General features: G+C 47.0%; 1 protein-coding gene across 4 annotated transcripts in view; it reads right to left on the reverse strand.

Moving 5' to 3' along the window:
• Positions 1–16,357, reverse strand: part of lepr (leptin receptor) — a 100,328-nt gene that overhangs the window by 53,341 nt on the left and 30,630 nt on the right. For 2 of the 4 annotated variants that reach the window (XM_079740321.1, XM_079740318.1), the window contains exons 1-3: positions 3,902–3,939; positions 1,339–1,394; positions 703–788 (exon numbers count right to left, since the gene is read on the reverse strand). In XM_079740321.1, coding sequence (XP_079596447.1) covers positions 703–742 — 40 coding nt within the window. In that variant the 5' untranslated portion in view covers positions 743–788; positions 1,339–1,394; positions 3,902–3,939. Of the gene's footprint in view, positions 1–702; positions 789–1,338; positions 1,395–1,832; positions 1,943–3,901; positions 3,940–16,357 lie in introns of those variants that run through there. The other 2 variants (XM_079740320.1, XM_079740319.1) reach the window with 2 other exon arrangements.

Here is a 16,357-nt window from a genome sequence, read left to right on the forward strand (position 1 = left end):
ACTGTTGCTGCTGCTGCTGCCGTCAGTCTTGCATCTTACCTTATCTTATCCCGTATTTCCTTTCCTTTTCTTATCGCATTCCGTGTTATTGTCGTTCTACTGCCCCACTTCTGACACCATGTTACGGTAGGCAAGGGTTAATGAAGTAGACAGAGACGGAGCTGCAAACAACGTGTTTACTCTTGAACTGCAAGTCATCTGTGTCCCGCCTAAACGGGTCCGTGCAACAACATACATATAGCTCCGCTATATTCTTTACACAACAGAAGGAACTCTGATAGGTGGGTGAGTAGCTTCCACAGAAAGTCAAGTATCAATGGGCAATAAACCAATCCATGTACAAAAACGCCAGCTCACATTACAGTATAATCCACAATAGCTGAAATAATATCAAGCTTTCAAGGACTGTGAAATGAATCCAGAAACACACAATACCCGTTTCTCTTTATTAAACTCACACATTCCATAGATCTCACACATATTTCCTCTTTAGTTTTAACTGTATAAATGTATATTTAAAAACAAGATATACATACTTTTGAAAAGGTTCTTGGGGAAAAAGCTCAATCAAATATTTCCACCAATCAATATATATTTGTGTTACTTTAGTTTAGTTGTGTTGCAAAAGGCAAACCGGATGTGGTTAAAGTGAATCTGTTGTGAGCTGCTCATGTTGAGTTTGATATTGGATGCAAAACTCACCATGAAAGATCAGCAAAACGGACACCAGTACTCCCAGCATGTTGAAACGAGTAGTACCACTGTAATGGTAGGTTACGGAAGAGATCCTAATGAGAATGAATAAGAGAAGTCAGTTGATCATATTGCGCGTTTTGGGATCATTTTACAAAAATCAATGTTCTTACTTAGCAGTGATTTGCGTTTCAGATCGAAAAACCAAGGTCAAAAAGAGAAAGGGTATTATCAATCTTCTGTAAATGATAGTTAAAGGATCAAGAAGTGTACACCATATAATTACTACTGCCTGCAGTCTGCGTCCAATATGGTCCAGGCTACTACAGGCTGCTTCAGGCCAACACCCAGGCTAATAAAGGCTAACACCCAAGCTACTACAGGCTGATCAGTGGCAGGTGTGATAGGGTCACATAACACTACTTTCATGCAGAGTGATGGTGAACATTTAAGGCATACACACACACACACACACATATACAGACACACACACACATTCATGTAACAATAAGAGATTTTCTCGCTAATACATGCTACAATGTGTTACCAGCGTGCTAAGTGTGTCATGAGATGTATAAAATCTTAATTCCGGCTTCCTGCACCAAATTGAACCTTATTTGCATTAGGATCCAGCCAAGTACTTACAATGTATGTGTTCACAGTCCAGTGAGCATGGCCATAGCTTTAACTGGGATGATGCCCTAGTTGAAAAAGGGTGGGCGAGAGAGAGAGCAGAATGGAAAGCTTTTAGATAGACTCTCTGTGTAGTGATATACACTACAGGTCACAGCAAATGCAAATTGCCTTCAGCCTAAGTGAACCCTACCAGAAGAGATGCTTTATGATATACTAATGTTGGTTTCTAATTAGGACAAAGGTGCAGTTGAGGGCTGCACCACTCACTGCCAGACCTGGGGCTATTATTGTTTTGGAATGAAGCACTCATTGATAATAGATATGATGTGGGCTGCAGCTTGAATCAGTGCCATGGGGCTATTTTTCATCAGCTTGCATCAAAAAATATCTACACGCTCCCATCCATTTGCTCTTTATCGCTTTCTTCAAATGCTTACAACTGGCTGAAAAAAAAACAAAGACGAATCTCATACATCCTAGCAAAGATTGAATCTAACACTCACGCTGTTTCCCAAAGTGAAGGCTGCAGCTTTGCTAGAACACTTCCTTGCTTGTCGCGTCCTCTGGAGATGAGGCAAGAGTGCTGCCTAGTGTTTGTAGCGTTTAGAGTTTGGAACGACTTGCTAGTGTGGAAGCGCTTCCGCTTTTTAAATATTGCTCCGGTGTTAAATATTTTAATATTTTAATTGTTGAACTTGTTACTGGCGACAGTAGTTTGTTTAAACACCACCTACGTACATATTAAAACAAATCAATCCATGATAAATATAGCCTATCATTACGTTGCAAAAGCGTTTGAAAGAAATCGCACAATTTTTAAATATCTAGCTCAGCGTGTGAACGCAAAGGATTGTGGGTATTTTGGCTCGTTTAGGATCCATCTATATATCCTTGAAAAATCTCAGAATTCTCAAAAATAAAGGACGCGAAAAGGGCGTAAGTTTCCGAGTGTCCTCAACGTTGGAACAGTGCTTGTCGGCGCTCTATGACTTAGCGTCCTTAAAAGGGCAGCCGTTGTGTCATGGTCTGTCTGTTTTCTTGTCTTGTTATGGTGTGTATCCCTGTGTTTCCCGTTTTACTTTGGTATCTCTGTCTTGTTTCTCCCCATGTCCTGTCAAGTTTCCCTCCTGTGGGATTACTGCTCCCTCCCTTAATGTGTTTCAGCTGTTCCTCGTTGCGTGCCCTGTGTTTGGTATTTAAGCCCTTGTCTTTCCTTTGTTCCTTGTCGGATCATTGTGGTTTGTGGTGAGTTGTGGGTTACCTGTGTTCCCGGTGTTACCTGTGTTACCAGCGTTACCCGTGTTCTCGGTGTTCCTGCCTTTTTGCATTAATAAATTACCCCTTTCCTGAAATGTCTGCTATTGGGTCCCACCTGCCTGCCTGCCTGCCACCCACTAACCGTGACACGTTGAGCATATTCCTTCACATTGGGAAACAGCCCCAGGCTACTATAAGCTGCTACAGGCTGAAGGGCTCTTTATGGTTTCACGTTGACGCAACGCAAGGGGGTTACAGATCCGTTATATCCTTGTGGCCCCTCCTCACAATCTCTGGACTGGGCTGCTATATACGTGTGAGCCAACCAACACTATGGCAGGCCGTTTGAAATTTGAATTAACAGAATTAATACAGAATACAAATTTTATTCTGCTGAGTCAGCTAAGATCATTTAAAAGATATACATTTTTTTAGCCTACTCAGAATTCGCAGAAGCACAATTTTTTGCTGCTGGTACGTAGGCCTGTTGTGATAAGCAATAAATCAATTAATTGCGCGATAAATTAAAATGAGCGATCATTTTTTGCCGGCTGCAATAATTTCCATTCACACTCTTTTCTTTTTTAAATCATTGCTTAATTGGTCTAATCTGAGAAGAAATCTATGCCATAAACGGAAATATTACACGGGTCTTCTCAATGCCACGGAACGCTTCGTTCACTTGCATTATTGTAGAATGTATGTGTGTGTTTGCTGGGACCACTTTATCCAGGACGGTAACTCCGGTCAGAGAGTAGACGCATACACAGGGAACAGTTCAGGATGTTTATATCTCTTGCAGACGAATGACATCAATGATGGCTTCAATAAGTAACCAAATGAATGACGGAATGGATGAACAGATGTATGAATGAATGAACGATGTAGGAATGAATGAACGATGTAGGAATGAATGAACGATGTAGGAATGAATGAACGATGTAGGAATGTTTTTTCTGTAAGACAGAATAAGAAATAGACAAATAGTTATTACTAGATTTACCTACTAAAACACCGGGCTCTAGAACTAGCAACATCCCATAAATGCTATATAAACATAACTGACATAAATAGCTTCCACATGCACACGTTAACACAATAATGCAATAGTGCAATATAACGGCCGACATGGTGAGGCAGAGTGACGCACACATGCTACACGAGGTGCAGGCTAATACACTAGCTACCCAATTCATGAGTAAATCAATTAACACAGTAGCAGAACCACACAAATCACGGCCACTATAAGGAACCGAATTACGGAATGTATATAACATTTATATTACGTAAATACACGTGGTTCAATATTACTCACTGTTCACGAACGCATTCTCTGTCGTGGCATGTTAAGCGGTCGCGCGCAACGAGCTCTGGCGCGGCCACGTACAACTCGTAACTCTAGGACCCTACCACGCTACCTGGGCTGCCCAAAGTGCCTGAATAGAAATAACAATATATACATTATATATACAGTGGGGCAAAAAAGTATTTAGTCAGCCACCAATTGTGCAAGTTCTCCCACTTAAACAGATGAGAGAGGCCTGTAATTTTTATCATAGGTAAACCTCAGCTATGAGAGACAAAATGAAAAAAAAAAATCTAGAAAATCACATTGTCTGATTTTTAAAGAATTTATTTGCAAATTATGGTGGAAAATAAGTATTTGGTCAATAACAAAAGGTTATCTCAATACTTTGTTACATGCCCTTTGTTGGCAATGACAGAGGTCAAATGTTTTCTGTAAGTCTTTACAAGGTTTTCACACACTGCTGCTGGTATTTTGGCCCATTCCTCCATGCAGATCTCCTCTAGAGCAGAGATGTTTTTGGGCCTTCGCTGGGCAACACAGACTTTTAACTCCCTCCAAAGATTTTCTATGGGGTTGAGATCTGGAGACTGGCTAGGCCACTCCAGGACCTTGAAATGCTTCTTACGAAGCCACTCCTTCGTTGCCCGGGCGGTGTGTTTGGGGTCATTGTCATGCTGAAAGACCCAGCCAAGTTTCATCTTCAGTGCTCTTGCTGATGGAAGGAGGTTTTCACTCAAAATCTCAATATACATGGCCCCATTCATTCTTTCCGTCACACGGATCAGACGTCCTGGTCCCTTGGCAGAAAAACAGCCCCAAAGCATGATGTTTCCACCCCCATGCTTCACTGTAGGTATGGTGTTCTTTGGATGCAACTCAGCATTCTTTCTCCTCCAAACACGACGAGTTGAGTTTTTACCAAAAAGTTATATTTTGGTTTCATCTGACCATATGACATTCTCCCAATCCTGTTCTGGATCATCCAAATGCTCTCTAGCAAACTTCAAACGGGCCCGGACATGCACTGGCTTTAGCAGGGGGACACGTCTGGCACTGCAGGATTTGAGTCCCTGGCGGCGTAGTGTGTTAGTGATGGTAGCCTTTGTTACTTTGGTCCCAGCTCTCTGGAGGTCATTCACTAGATCCCCCCGTGTGGTTCTGGGATTTTTGTTCACCATTCTTGTGATCATTTTGACCCCACAGGGTGAGATCTTGCATGGAGCCCCAGATCGAGGGAGATTATCAGTGGTCTTGTATGTATTCCATTTCCTAATAATTGCTCCTACAGTTGATTTCTTCACACCAAGCTGCTTACCTAATGCAGATTCTGACTTCCCAGCCTGGTGCAGGTCTACAATTGTGTTTCTGGTGTCCTTTGACAGCTCTTTGGTCTTGGCCATAGTGGAGTTTGGAGTGTGACTGTTTGAGGTTGTGGACAGGTGTCTTTTATACTGATAAGGAGTTCAAACAGGTGCCATTAATACAGGTAACAAGTGGAGGACAGAGGAGCCTCTTAAAGAAGAAGTTACAGGTCTGTGACAGCCAGAAATCTTGCTGGTTTGTAGGTGACCAAATACTTATTTTCCACCATAATTTGCAAAGAAATTCTTAAAAAATCAGAAGTTGTGATTTTCTGGATTTTTTTTTTCATTTAGTCTCTTATAGCTGAGGTTTACCTATGATGAAAATTACAGGCCTCTCTCGTCTTTTTAAGTGGGAGAACTTGCACAATTGGTGGCTGACTAAATACTTTTTTGCCCCACTGTATATATATATATACACGATACGATATTACAAACTAATAGGGAATTTACAACATGCATAGATAGTAGTCCGGTAACTTGTCAACCCCAGCGTCTTCGGTTGCTAAGCAACGTCAACGTCTTTGGCAGACTATTTCTCTGCTGATCAACACTACGAATGCTGCTAATGAATAAATTGTAAAAAGACACACCATGTGAAGTTATTTTTTCGTTTTGGCAAGTAGCCGTGTAATAAGCGGGATAATGTATAGAACGTCGCCGGTCATTATCGAAAAAAAGCCCCTTCAGGGCATCTCTGGTACTTCCACAATGAGACTCATAGTGGGAGTTATCTCGGCCATGGTTGAGAAGGAATTGGGGGAAAGGAACTTTGGCTTTGACTCCCTGAAGTCCAGATTGAACCGCAACATGGAGGGGAAAGGGATTGTTGCCCAGGATTGTTGCCCGTGATTGTGTCCCGCCTGAGCTCCGTTGCCGGGTGGCGGCGGTGGAGCCCCATGGCGGTGCCGGGCGGCAGCGGAGGAGACCCGCGGCGGTGCCGGGCGGCAGCGGTGGAGACCCGCGGCGGTGGTGCCCCGGGGTGCTGGTGCCCCAGGGCCCTGGTGCTCCAACGCCGGTGCCCCGGCAGTGGGGCTCCGGCGGGAGACAATCCTGGGCAACAATCGCGGGCAACAATCCCTTTCTCCTCCATGTCGCCGCTCAGTCTGTAATTCAGATTGACGTGGAAGTGGAAGAACCAGAGACGTCGGAGAACCCGACGCAGTCGTTTGAGGTTCATAATATCATCCGGAGGCGCACACAGCTTTTGGACGTTGAAATATATATTATTTTATATGAATTTCTATATATTATATTATTGTAGTGAGTGTAACATAATTCACCTGCAGTATTTTGTTATGTGTTGTTCTTTACACTGTGTTAGGCATGTCGTTTACTGTCTCTGTGTTTCAGGGATCGCTGTCCCTTTAAGGATTACGAGCTTCTCATGACGCGGAGCCCGATGCGGCATATGTTCACTTGCAGCACGTTTTGACTCCTGTTTTCTAAAACTAAATAAACGAGTCACACAACTGTGTGCTCAACGTGCGAAATTGTATCCTTCATTTAATGCAATTTCCACACTGTTGACCCCGACGTTAGTCTGCTGGACGTATCCAGGGACACGACACGACCATGACCACGAACGCTGTTACTCTCAAGCTCCCCGAATTCTGGGAATCGTAAGCATCGGCATGGTTCGCCCAGACCGAAGCGCAGTTCGCGTTGCGGGAGATCACCGCGGATATGACGAGGTACTACTACGTTGTGTCAGCTCTTGGAAATTCGACAGCATCCAGGGTGGTGAGCCTCCTTAAAAATCCTCCGGCAAGGGAGAAGAATGCGGCACTCAAAGCCCACCTGTTAAAGACATTTGAACTGTCGGATGCTGAGAGAGCCAGCAGGCTTTTCTCACTTCAAGGGCTCGGCGACAGCAAACCGTCTGAGCTCATGGACCGTATGTTGGATCTCATGGGTGAGCACAAACCCGATTTTCTTTTTGTTCAGCTTTTCCTGAGTCAGCTGCCTTCCCAAGTGAGGGCTGCTTTGGCCAATGCCATGATCACTGACTGTCGTAGGCTGGCTGAGGAGGCTGATACATTTTTCCTGGCGGGTCAAGGGCACTGTGTGGCCGCGATTTTTCCTGCGCACATCGCTCCTGTGACACTGGACGACTCCACGCTCATCGCTGCCACCACTTCTCGTCGGCAGCTGTCTTCTGACCCCCAGCAGTCTTCAGGCCCGCAGCAGTCTTCAGGCATGTGTTTCTACCATGTAAAGTTTGGACCGAAGGCTCTTAAATGCCGTCCGCCATGCAGTTACGGCGGGTTGGGAAACACGAGGGCCGGCGCTCGGTAGTGGCCATGAGCGTCGGCCGTGCTGGCAGGCTGCTTTTCATCCGCGACAGCATCTCCGGACGGCGATTCCTGTGCGACACGGGAGCACAGAGGAGCGTCCTTCCTGCTTCCCGTTTGGACATGGTGACCGACGGCCACGGCCCCTATATGGAAGCTGCTAATGGTAGCCCCATCCGTACCTATGGAACAAGGTACATTGAATTGTGTTTCGGAGGCCACCGGTTTGGCTGGGACTTTATTACAGCAAAGATCTCCGTTCCCCTCCTCGGCGACGATTTTTTGTGTGTGCATGGACTGTTGGTGGATGTAAAGAACCACCGTTTGATTGACGCCGTCACGTTTTGTTCCTATGCGTGCACGCTCAGCGGGGCTGACTCCATACGACTGTCTAGCATGCTCTCCACCTCAGATGACTTCCACCGTCTACTTGTCGGTTTCCCAGCCCTCACTCAGCCTACTTTCTCTGCGTCTGCCGTGAAGCATGGTGTGGAGCACCATCTCGCCACTACTGGTCCACCCGTCTACGCCCGTGCTCGGCGCCTCGACCCGACCAAGCTTGCCGTTGCGAAGGCTGAGTTTGCGAACATGGAGCGCCTGGGTATAGTCCGCCGGTCCGACAGCCCGTGGGCCTCACCACTCCACATAGTCCCCAAACCCAGCGGCGGCTGGCGCCCGTGTGGCAACTACCGGCGGCTAAATGAGGCAACGACACCTGACCGGTACCCAGTGCCGAACATTCAGGATTTTTATGTATGGTGGTTTATTCCAAGGTGGACCTTGTCCGGGGATATCATCAGGTGCCTGTACACCCACTGGACGTTCCCAAAACAGCAGTGATCACGCCGTTTGGTCTGTTTGAGTTCCTGCGGATGCCGTTTGGCCTTAAAAACGCAGCTCAATCTTTTCAACGCCTCATGGACTCTGTTTTGCGAGAGCTGCCTTTTCTTTTTGTGTACTTGGATGACATCCTAGTGGCGAGCACGTCCAAATCCCAGCACCTGGCGCAACTCCGGACGCTTTTTGAGCGGCTCAGCCAACATGGGCTACTTGTCAACCCCGCCAAGTGCCAGTTTGGTCTCTCCATCATCGATTTCCTGGAACACAGAATCACTAAGGACGGTGCAGCCCCTCTCCCATCAAAGGTGGAGGCGGTCGCACAGTTCCCACGCCCGCTCACTGTCAAGTCCCTGCAGGAGTTCCTCGGCATGGTTAATTTTTACCACCGTTTCATCCCTCGAGCCGCCCAGCTCATGCGACCCTTGCATGAGTCCTTGCAAGGTAAGCCCAAGCACGCTGTGGACTGGACTGAGGGCAGGGACAAGGCTTTTGTTGCCACTAAGGCAGCCCTGGCGAACGCCACCATGCTGGCACACCCTTCTCCCACAGCCTCCATTGCCATCACCTCGGATGCCTCGGACTACGCTGTCGGTGCCGTCTACGAGCAGTGGGTGGGCGGGGCCTGGCAGCCACTTGCCTTCTTCAGCCGTCAGTTGCGTCCCAACGAGCAGAAGTACAGCACTTTCGACCGGGAGCTGCTTGGTCTCTACCTCGCCATCAGACACTTTCGTTCCCTGTTGGAGGGTCGACACTTCACCGCTTTTGTCGACCACAAGCCGCTGACTTTCGCCATGGCCAAGGTGGCTGAGCCCTGGTCCGCCCGCCAGCAACGTCATCTGTCCTACATTTCCGAGTTCACCACGGATTTACAACACGTTGCCGGTAAGGACAACCAGGTGGCGGACTGCCTGTCACGGGCTGTGGTAGGAGCAGTCCATCTTGGTTTGGATTACAACCGCATTGCAGCGGACCAGACCACAGACCCAGATGTGAAACTCCTGAGGACCTCGACAACAGGGCTGAAAATAGAGGATGTGGTTTTTAGCGATGCCGACACCACGCTCCTGTGTGACGTCTCCACAGGCAGTCCTCGCCCAATCATTCCCACGGGATGGAGACGACAAGTTTTTGATGCCATCCATGGTCTTTCCCACCCAGGTTTGAAAGCGTCACAGAGATTGGTTGCGGCTAAGTTTGAAGGCACGGCCTCAAGAAGGACGTTAGGGACTGGGCTAACACCTGTCTTCAGTGCCAGCGGGCCAAAGTGCACCACCACACTAAAGCCCCGTTGGAGTTGTTCCCGGTGCGGGAGAGACGGTTTGACCATGTGAACGTGGATCTGGTCGGCCCTCTGCCCTCCTCTCACGGTTTCACCTACCTGTTGACCATGGTTGACAGGACCACCCGTTGGCCTGAGGCTGTGCCACTGACGTAGCTAGCGTCGGTCGAAATGACACGGGCGTTTATCAGCACCTGGGTTGCCCGTTTCGGCACTCCTTCCGACTTATCCTCTGACCGGGGCGCGCAGTTTACGTCTGAGCTGTGGAACGCTGTCGCACAGAGCCTCGGAGTGAAACTCCACCACACGACCGCATATCAGCCACAGGCTAACGGACTCTGTGAGCGATTTCATAGGTCGATGAAGGCGTGCTCTTCGTGCCAGCCTCAAAGACAGCAACTGGGTCGACAAGCTCCCATGGGTACTGCTTGGCATCAGGACTGCACCAAAGGAAGACCGACAGTCCTCCTCCGCAGAGCTTGTTTATGGCCATCCGCTGCGGGTTCCAGGGGATTTCGTCCCTGGCACCACCGTTCCTTGGTCTGCCACTCTCCAGCGGTCCACGCTACTGGACAATGCAAGGCTTTTCGCACCTGTCCCCACTTCCCGTCACGGCCTCCCTCAGTCGCACATCCCCGCTGGGCTTCGGACGGCTGACTACGTTTTCATTCGCCACGACGCCCACAGGGGACCGTTACGCCCCCCCTACGAGGGCCCGTTCCGGGTTTTGGAGACGGGGGACAAACATTTTGTGGTGGACATGGGCGGCAGGCCGGAGCGACTCTACATTGACCGCCTCAAGCCAGCTGACTTGGACGTGGCCAGGGCCATTGAATTGGCTCAGCCCCCACGACGCGGACCACCTCCAGCTCTGCCCCTGCCCCCTGCTCCCCTCCCTCCCGGGACTCCCACACTCCAGGCCTCATACCCGTGTCATGGCGGGACCCCTGCCACAGTTGTGGCTCCTCGACCTCCTGTACGACGCAGCCGTTGTGGCCGGTTAATACGCCCGCCCCCGCGATGACTGTTGTTTTTGTTTTCTCCTGATGGTGAATTCTGGGGGGACATGTGTAGTGAGTGTAACATAATTCACCTACAGTATTTTGTTATGTGTTGTTCTTTACACTGTGTTAGGCATGTCGTTTACTGTCTCTGTGTTTCAGGGATCGCTGTCCCTTTAAGGATTACGAGCTTCTCATGACGCGGAGCCCGATGCGGCATATGTTCACTTGCAGCACGTTTTGATTCCTGTTTTCTAAAACTAAATAAACGAGTCACACAACTGTGTGCTCAACGTGCGAAATTGTATCCTTCATTTAATGCAATTTCCACATTATATTATTTAGATATAGAGCTCCAGGACTCCCGCAGGAGCACCCAGAGTGTTCTAGAATATTTACGGAACACGGCCAAAATATGTGTGCGCCTCTGGATGATATTATGAATCGGAGCCATTGCGATACATCCACTGTAAACACTAGTGCATAGTACCGTGGCCGCAAAGTTGCTCACCCCCACCCTCCACCTTGACCCACCTCTAAAAAACAGCACGTTTCTGGAAAGCTCATTGTGGGACTGGCTCGTAGTGGCTGTAATTCTGCACCAAGGCTGAATTTCTTGAACGTCTTCAAATACTATATTAGGAGCCCACTCATATAAAAGCATCCATAAAGTAGCATGCCATAGGACCTTTAAATACTGCAATTCTGTTAATATTGCGATACGTCAATTTCATCATTGTGTGGATTAATGCATGTGTTTAACATTGAGGTGAGTTCTACAGGATGGGCCGAATAGAAGAGGATATAGTTGATTCTAATTGCCTATAAAATCTGAGGTATCTGGTTTACATTTTAATTGTTATTTGTTTTAACCATGTTTTGGTCAATATGACAATATCGCAATACGTAAACTACTACGTGTATGCATCTTACGTACGTGTATATAAGATACATACATGAATAATTTTTCCTCCCATCCTTTGTAAGAATTTTAATCTACAAAGTGAAGCCTTGACCATCAAAGCTAAAACTCCTTCCCATACAACAACCCCTATCTCTCTGTCTCTAAAAACTGACGAAAAGTTTGTGACACTATTTACTTTGTCTTTCCACCATCTTTTCTACTTTGTCGAACCACAGATGTGTCCCCTTTAATTTTCTCTTCTCTTCATAGACCCTAATGCCCCTATGTCGAACCATGAATCTGTTAATAATGCTCTTTTTTCACCACATTGCCATACTTTAAAGAACAGTTATGACTTCTCAGTTTGGCACTCTTTCAACAGGGAAATTATGTTTAAGATGTTCTTCTCTGCCGACCCAAGCCCTTTGAACATAATATTTATTGTCTTGATTATTTTGCTCTGAATGTTTTGTCTTATTATTTTTTAGTCTCTAAACATCTAAGGATTTTCTAAAGTTAGAAATCTTAAGTTTTATGTTCTTTTGAGTATTGCCCCACAGCTAGAGGAGGAGACAGGGGGGTAATCCTGTTGCATCTTAACACATCTATTAAATCAGTGTTCAAAACAATAACAAACAAGTCAGTGAGTGAGATAGAGAGAGAGAATGTGAGTGAGTGAGTGAGTGAGTGAGTAGGCGCCAATGAATAACAACACATTTCTCTGGAAAGTGTACCACAGAAAACAAAACAAATCAATTGGATAAATAATGTAAAATCAATATCTTCTTTGTATCACGTCTGACATAGTAGACAAACAAATACCATTTCACAACGATCTTACAAATATTAGGCAGCACTACCAATACCTATTTAAACACTTATTTAGATGGAATTATGCATCTACACTGCAGTCATCGTTTGCCTACAATGTTGGTCTGGATTTGACATGCATTTTGCTCTTGCCCACCGTCCCCTCGTAATCTCTGAAAAAAAATAGGTTATTCATCCAATTCATCCAACTGGCTTGGCTCTGCTCTTGTTTTTCCAAAAACATGTAGCCGTGTTTTGCCTCCACGTTGTGCCCCAAGGGGAACCGCTGAACAAGGCCAACAATTTATGCGGTACTGACTCACACTTTCTACCCTTCCCAAACTACACTTCAACGCGTAAAGGCTTGCCTACATGGACACTTTTGGAAATGCTGAGAAAGAAGCATGAAGCGGCGAAGCTTCCGGATGGATAAGCCAACACCATGAAAAAATAAATGCGTCTGAACATCAATGATTTGGGCTAGGCTAGTTATTGGTCATTCGAAGTAAAGCCCTCCTCCAAGTCAGGGGCGCCAGCCACGTTGAAGTCAATGTAAGCTCGCTAACTTTTTGCTGTCTATCAAGCAGAGACAGCTTTTTATTGGCGCAAGAATATCCGCCCTTGGGTCACACCAATGTGCGCCCCAGGTCAATGGTATCACTTTCCTCCTCCCTCAGCAGCAATCGCGCAACACAACTACATGAAGTACGGATGGATTTAGTGATTAGTTTCCGCGATTCAGTTCGCGTCATTCAGTTCGCCAAGAGGAGTCGTTTGCGAATCGTTCGTTCAGTCGAGTTTCCGGTAGCGGTGAATCGAATCATGCAAGGTTCTCTGAGTCAGTCAGACTCAGCCCCTCCCTCGTTTGTTCGTTCAGTCGAGTTTCCGGTAGCGGTGAATCAAATCATGGAATGAACGGCTCAGACTCAGCGCCTCCCTCGTTCTCATTCTCATACGTCTTTACATTACATTACAACTTTAACCAAACGCAGCGGGATGGGGGGTGTAGTTGATTATTGGATATTTAACATATCAGCAAAATAATAGACTTGATTTAGCAATGATGGTTGGGGTCCCGGGTGTTTTAGGCTCTCATAAACAGAACCCTGTGCAGCCCAAGACTAAATCTAGCTGCCAAAATTAACACTCACCTCTAACCTGTGCTCTCTCTCCACAGGCTGACCCGAGGCTGCTGTGTGACGCCGCAGACGCTGTGTGACGCCGCAGACGCAACTTCCGGGTAGCCGGCTTGGTTTGTTTGGTTTGGTTAGCAGGACGCTTAGCGTCGACCTGCTACCTCGGTTTGTATCTTGGTTTGTATCTATTTTCCGGCATTTATATCTACGACCTGTTCTGCATACTCTGTATTGTATTCGCTGTTTCCCCCGCTGGAGCTCCGTCTGCATCAACCACGGTAAGCATGGATTCCGGTTGCTCTTGTTCCGCCTTTCTCATAAATAAGATTGCTCTGTTAGAGAAACGTATATGTCAGTTGGAGGATGAAAGGGGGGCGAGCATAAAGAAGACAGATGCTCCAGAAAGTACAGGGAAGAGACCCGCCAGGCGGACTCGTAGAGCTAACGCTATCGTTAGCAGCGACTCCGTCAAGGCAATTCTGTCGGCAGCACCACCTGCGAGGCAGAGTGCTGTCAGTAGCCTGCCTCGCAAGTCCTTTTCGGGGGTAAAAACGCTAGTCATAGGCGACTCTGTTACACGTAAAGTTAGACTACACTCGCCAGCAAAAATGATTTGCCTACCCGGGGCCAGGGCTCCCGACATTGAAGCTAATCTTAGGGTGCTGGCAAACACCGACACTACTTTCGACAACATTGTAGTTCATGTCGGCACCAACGATGCTAGGACGAGACAAACTGAGGTCACAAAAAGTAACATAGCTAGGCTTTGTGACTTCGCCAGAAAGATGTGTCGGCATCGATTAATCCTCTCTGGCCCTCTACCCGATAAGGGTAATGATGAGCGCTATAGTAGATTATTGTCTCTAAATCGCTGGCTGGCACGATTTAGTTCGGAGCAGGGCTTTGGTTTCATTGATAACTGGCCCTCCTTGTGGGGCCGCCCTGGTGTGCTCAAGAGAGACGGCCTACACCCTACTGGGTTAGGCGCCTCAATTATGTCAAAAAACATAGACAGATGTCTTATCCAGGCGTGACTCATCCAATTACAGCACGCTGGGTTGCAGGAGCTTAGCAAACCTGCTAGCAACAGGTTAGCTGATCCAGTTTATCAGGAAGGTGTATCTATTGCACCAATCTTTTCAGAGTTGAGTGTTAACCAGACTCCCTCTGAAAATAACGCTGTTCCTATATGTACGGTGGTGCGGCCTCGCACTTTACGTCTTGAGGTGTAAAACCCGCAGGCAAGGGCCGCGACCAGTATGTCGAAATCGCACCATCCCCTTGATCGCTTCAGAGCTGAGTGTTAATCGGACTCCCTCTGAAAATAATAAAATGGAAGCACTCAGAATAGGGTTCATGAATATAAGGTCGCTTTCATCTAAGGCGCTCTTGGTCCATGATCTAATTGTTGATAATAAGATCGACATACTGGGCCTTTGTGAAACCTGGTTAAAACCAGATGAGTTTCTAGCCCTAAACGAAGCTACTCCCCCCAATTACGTCAGCGCTCAAGTATCTAGAGAAATTAAGAAAGGTGGTGGAGTAGCCCTGATATCTAATTCTAAGCTTAACTTAAAGCCAAAGAATAGATATACATTCAGATCCTTTGAGGTGCTTGCGTTCTGCTCCTCAGCTCCCAGACAAGCGAAACGAGTTCCAGACTCTTTCGTTTCAGCTATAGTATACCGTCCCCCAGGACCGTATTCACTTTTTGTTGATGAGTTTTCTGACTTTGCAGCTGATCTGGCTACATATTCAGACAATATTTTGCTCATTGGGGATTTCAACATTCATGTGAATAACCCATCTGATGCCCTCGCAAGGGCTTTTCTGTCCATTACAGATACGCTTGGCTTCAAACAGCTCGTCCAGCACCCAACCCACATCGGTGGAAACACGCTGGACCTTGTTTTGACCCGCGGTGTAGACATCTCACAGCTAGTGGTCTCTCCCTACACCTCAGCTTTATCAGACCATTATTTGCTCACTTTCCAGGTGGTGGTATCCTGCACCTGCAACGATCAGCAGGCTACTTTCAGCTGTCGCCGCATCACACCTGCAACCATTACAGCGATGGCAGATAAGTTACCCCGTTCACTTGCTCCTCTTTGTAACTATAGGGGTTCTGTGGACTGCCTTACTGATGACCTCAACGCTGCCCTGTCTGCTGCCATTGATTCAGTTGCCCCGCTCGTAATTAAAAAACGATCATTGAAAAAACCAGCTCCCTGGTTTAATGCAGAAACGCGCACTATGAAGCGAAGCTGCAGAATCCTTGAACGCAAATGGCGCTCGACTAAACTTGAGGTCTTTCATCTTGAATGGCACAACAGTCTGCTCACCTATAAGGGTGCGCTGACTACTGCCAGGAACGCCTACTTTTCCCGTATCATCAACTTGAATAGAAACAATCCCAAGTTTCTTTTTGACACGGTGAAGAGTCTGACTCAGAATCAGACTGAGACAGTAAGTTCTTCCATCATGGCAGGTGAATTCATGGATTTCTTTGTGAATAAGATTAAATCGATTAGAGAGGAAATTGATGCTTGCCGTGCAGCTTGTCCTACACATCCTGTGGGGCAGGATGGGGTCCTGCCTAGTAGGATGGGGAATTCTGACGCAACTTTCTTCAGGAGTTCAAGGCAATTCCTCTGGTGGAACTTGAAAAGGTGATAAAGGCATCGAAACCAACAACTTGTATGTTGGATCCTCTCCCTTCCAAGGTTCTTAAAGAACTTCTTCCAACTGTGGGGCCTACTATCCTCTCGCTTATGAATCTTTCGCTTTCAACAGGAATTGTTCCCTCCAATTTCAAGGCTGCGGTGATAAAACCGCTA

The sequence above is a fragment of the Pollachius pollachius genome (genome assembly GCF_949987615.1).
Source record: "Pollachius pollachius genome assembly, chromosome: 7".
Lineage (NCBI taxonomy): Eukaryota > Metazoa > Chordata > Actinopteri > Gadiformes > Gadidae > Pollachius > Pollachius pollachius.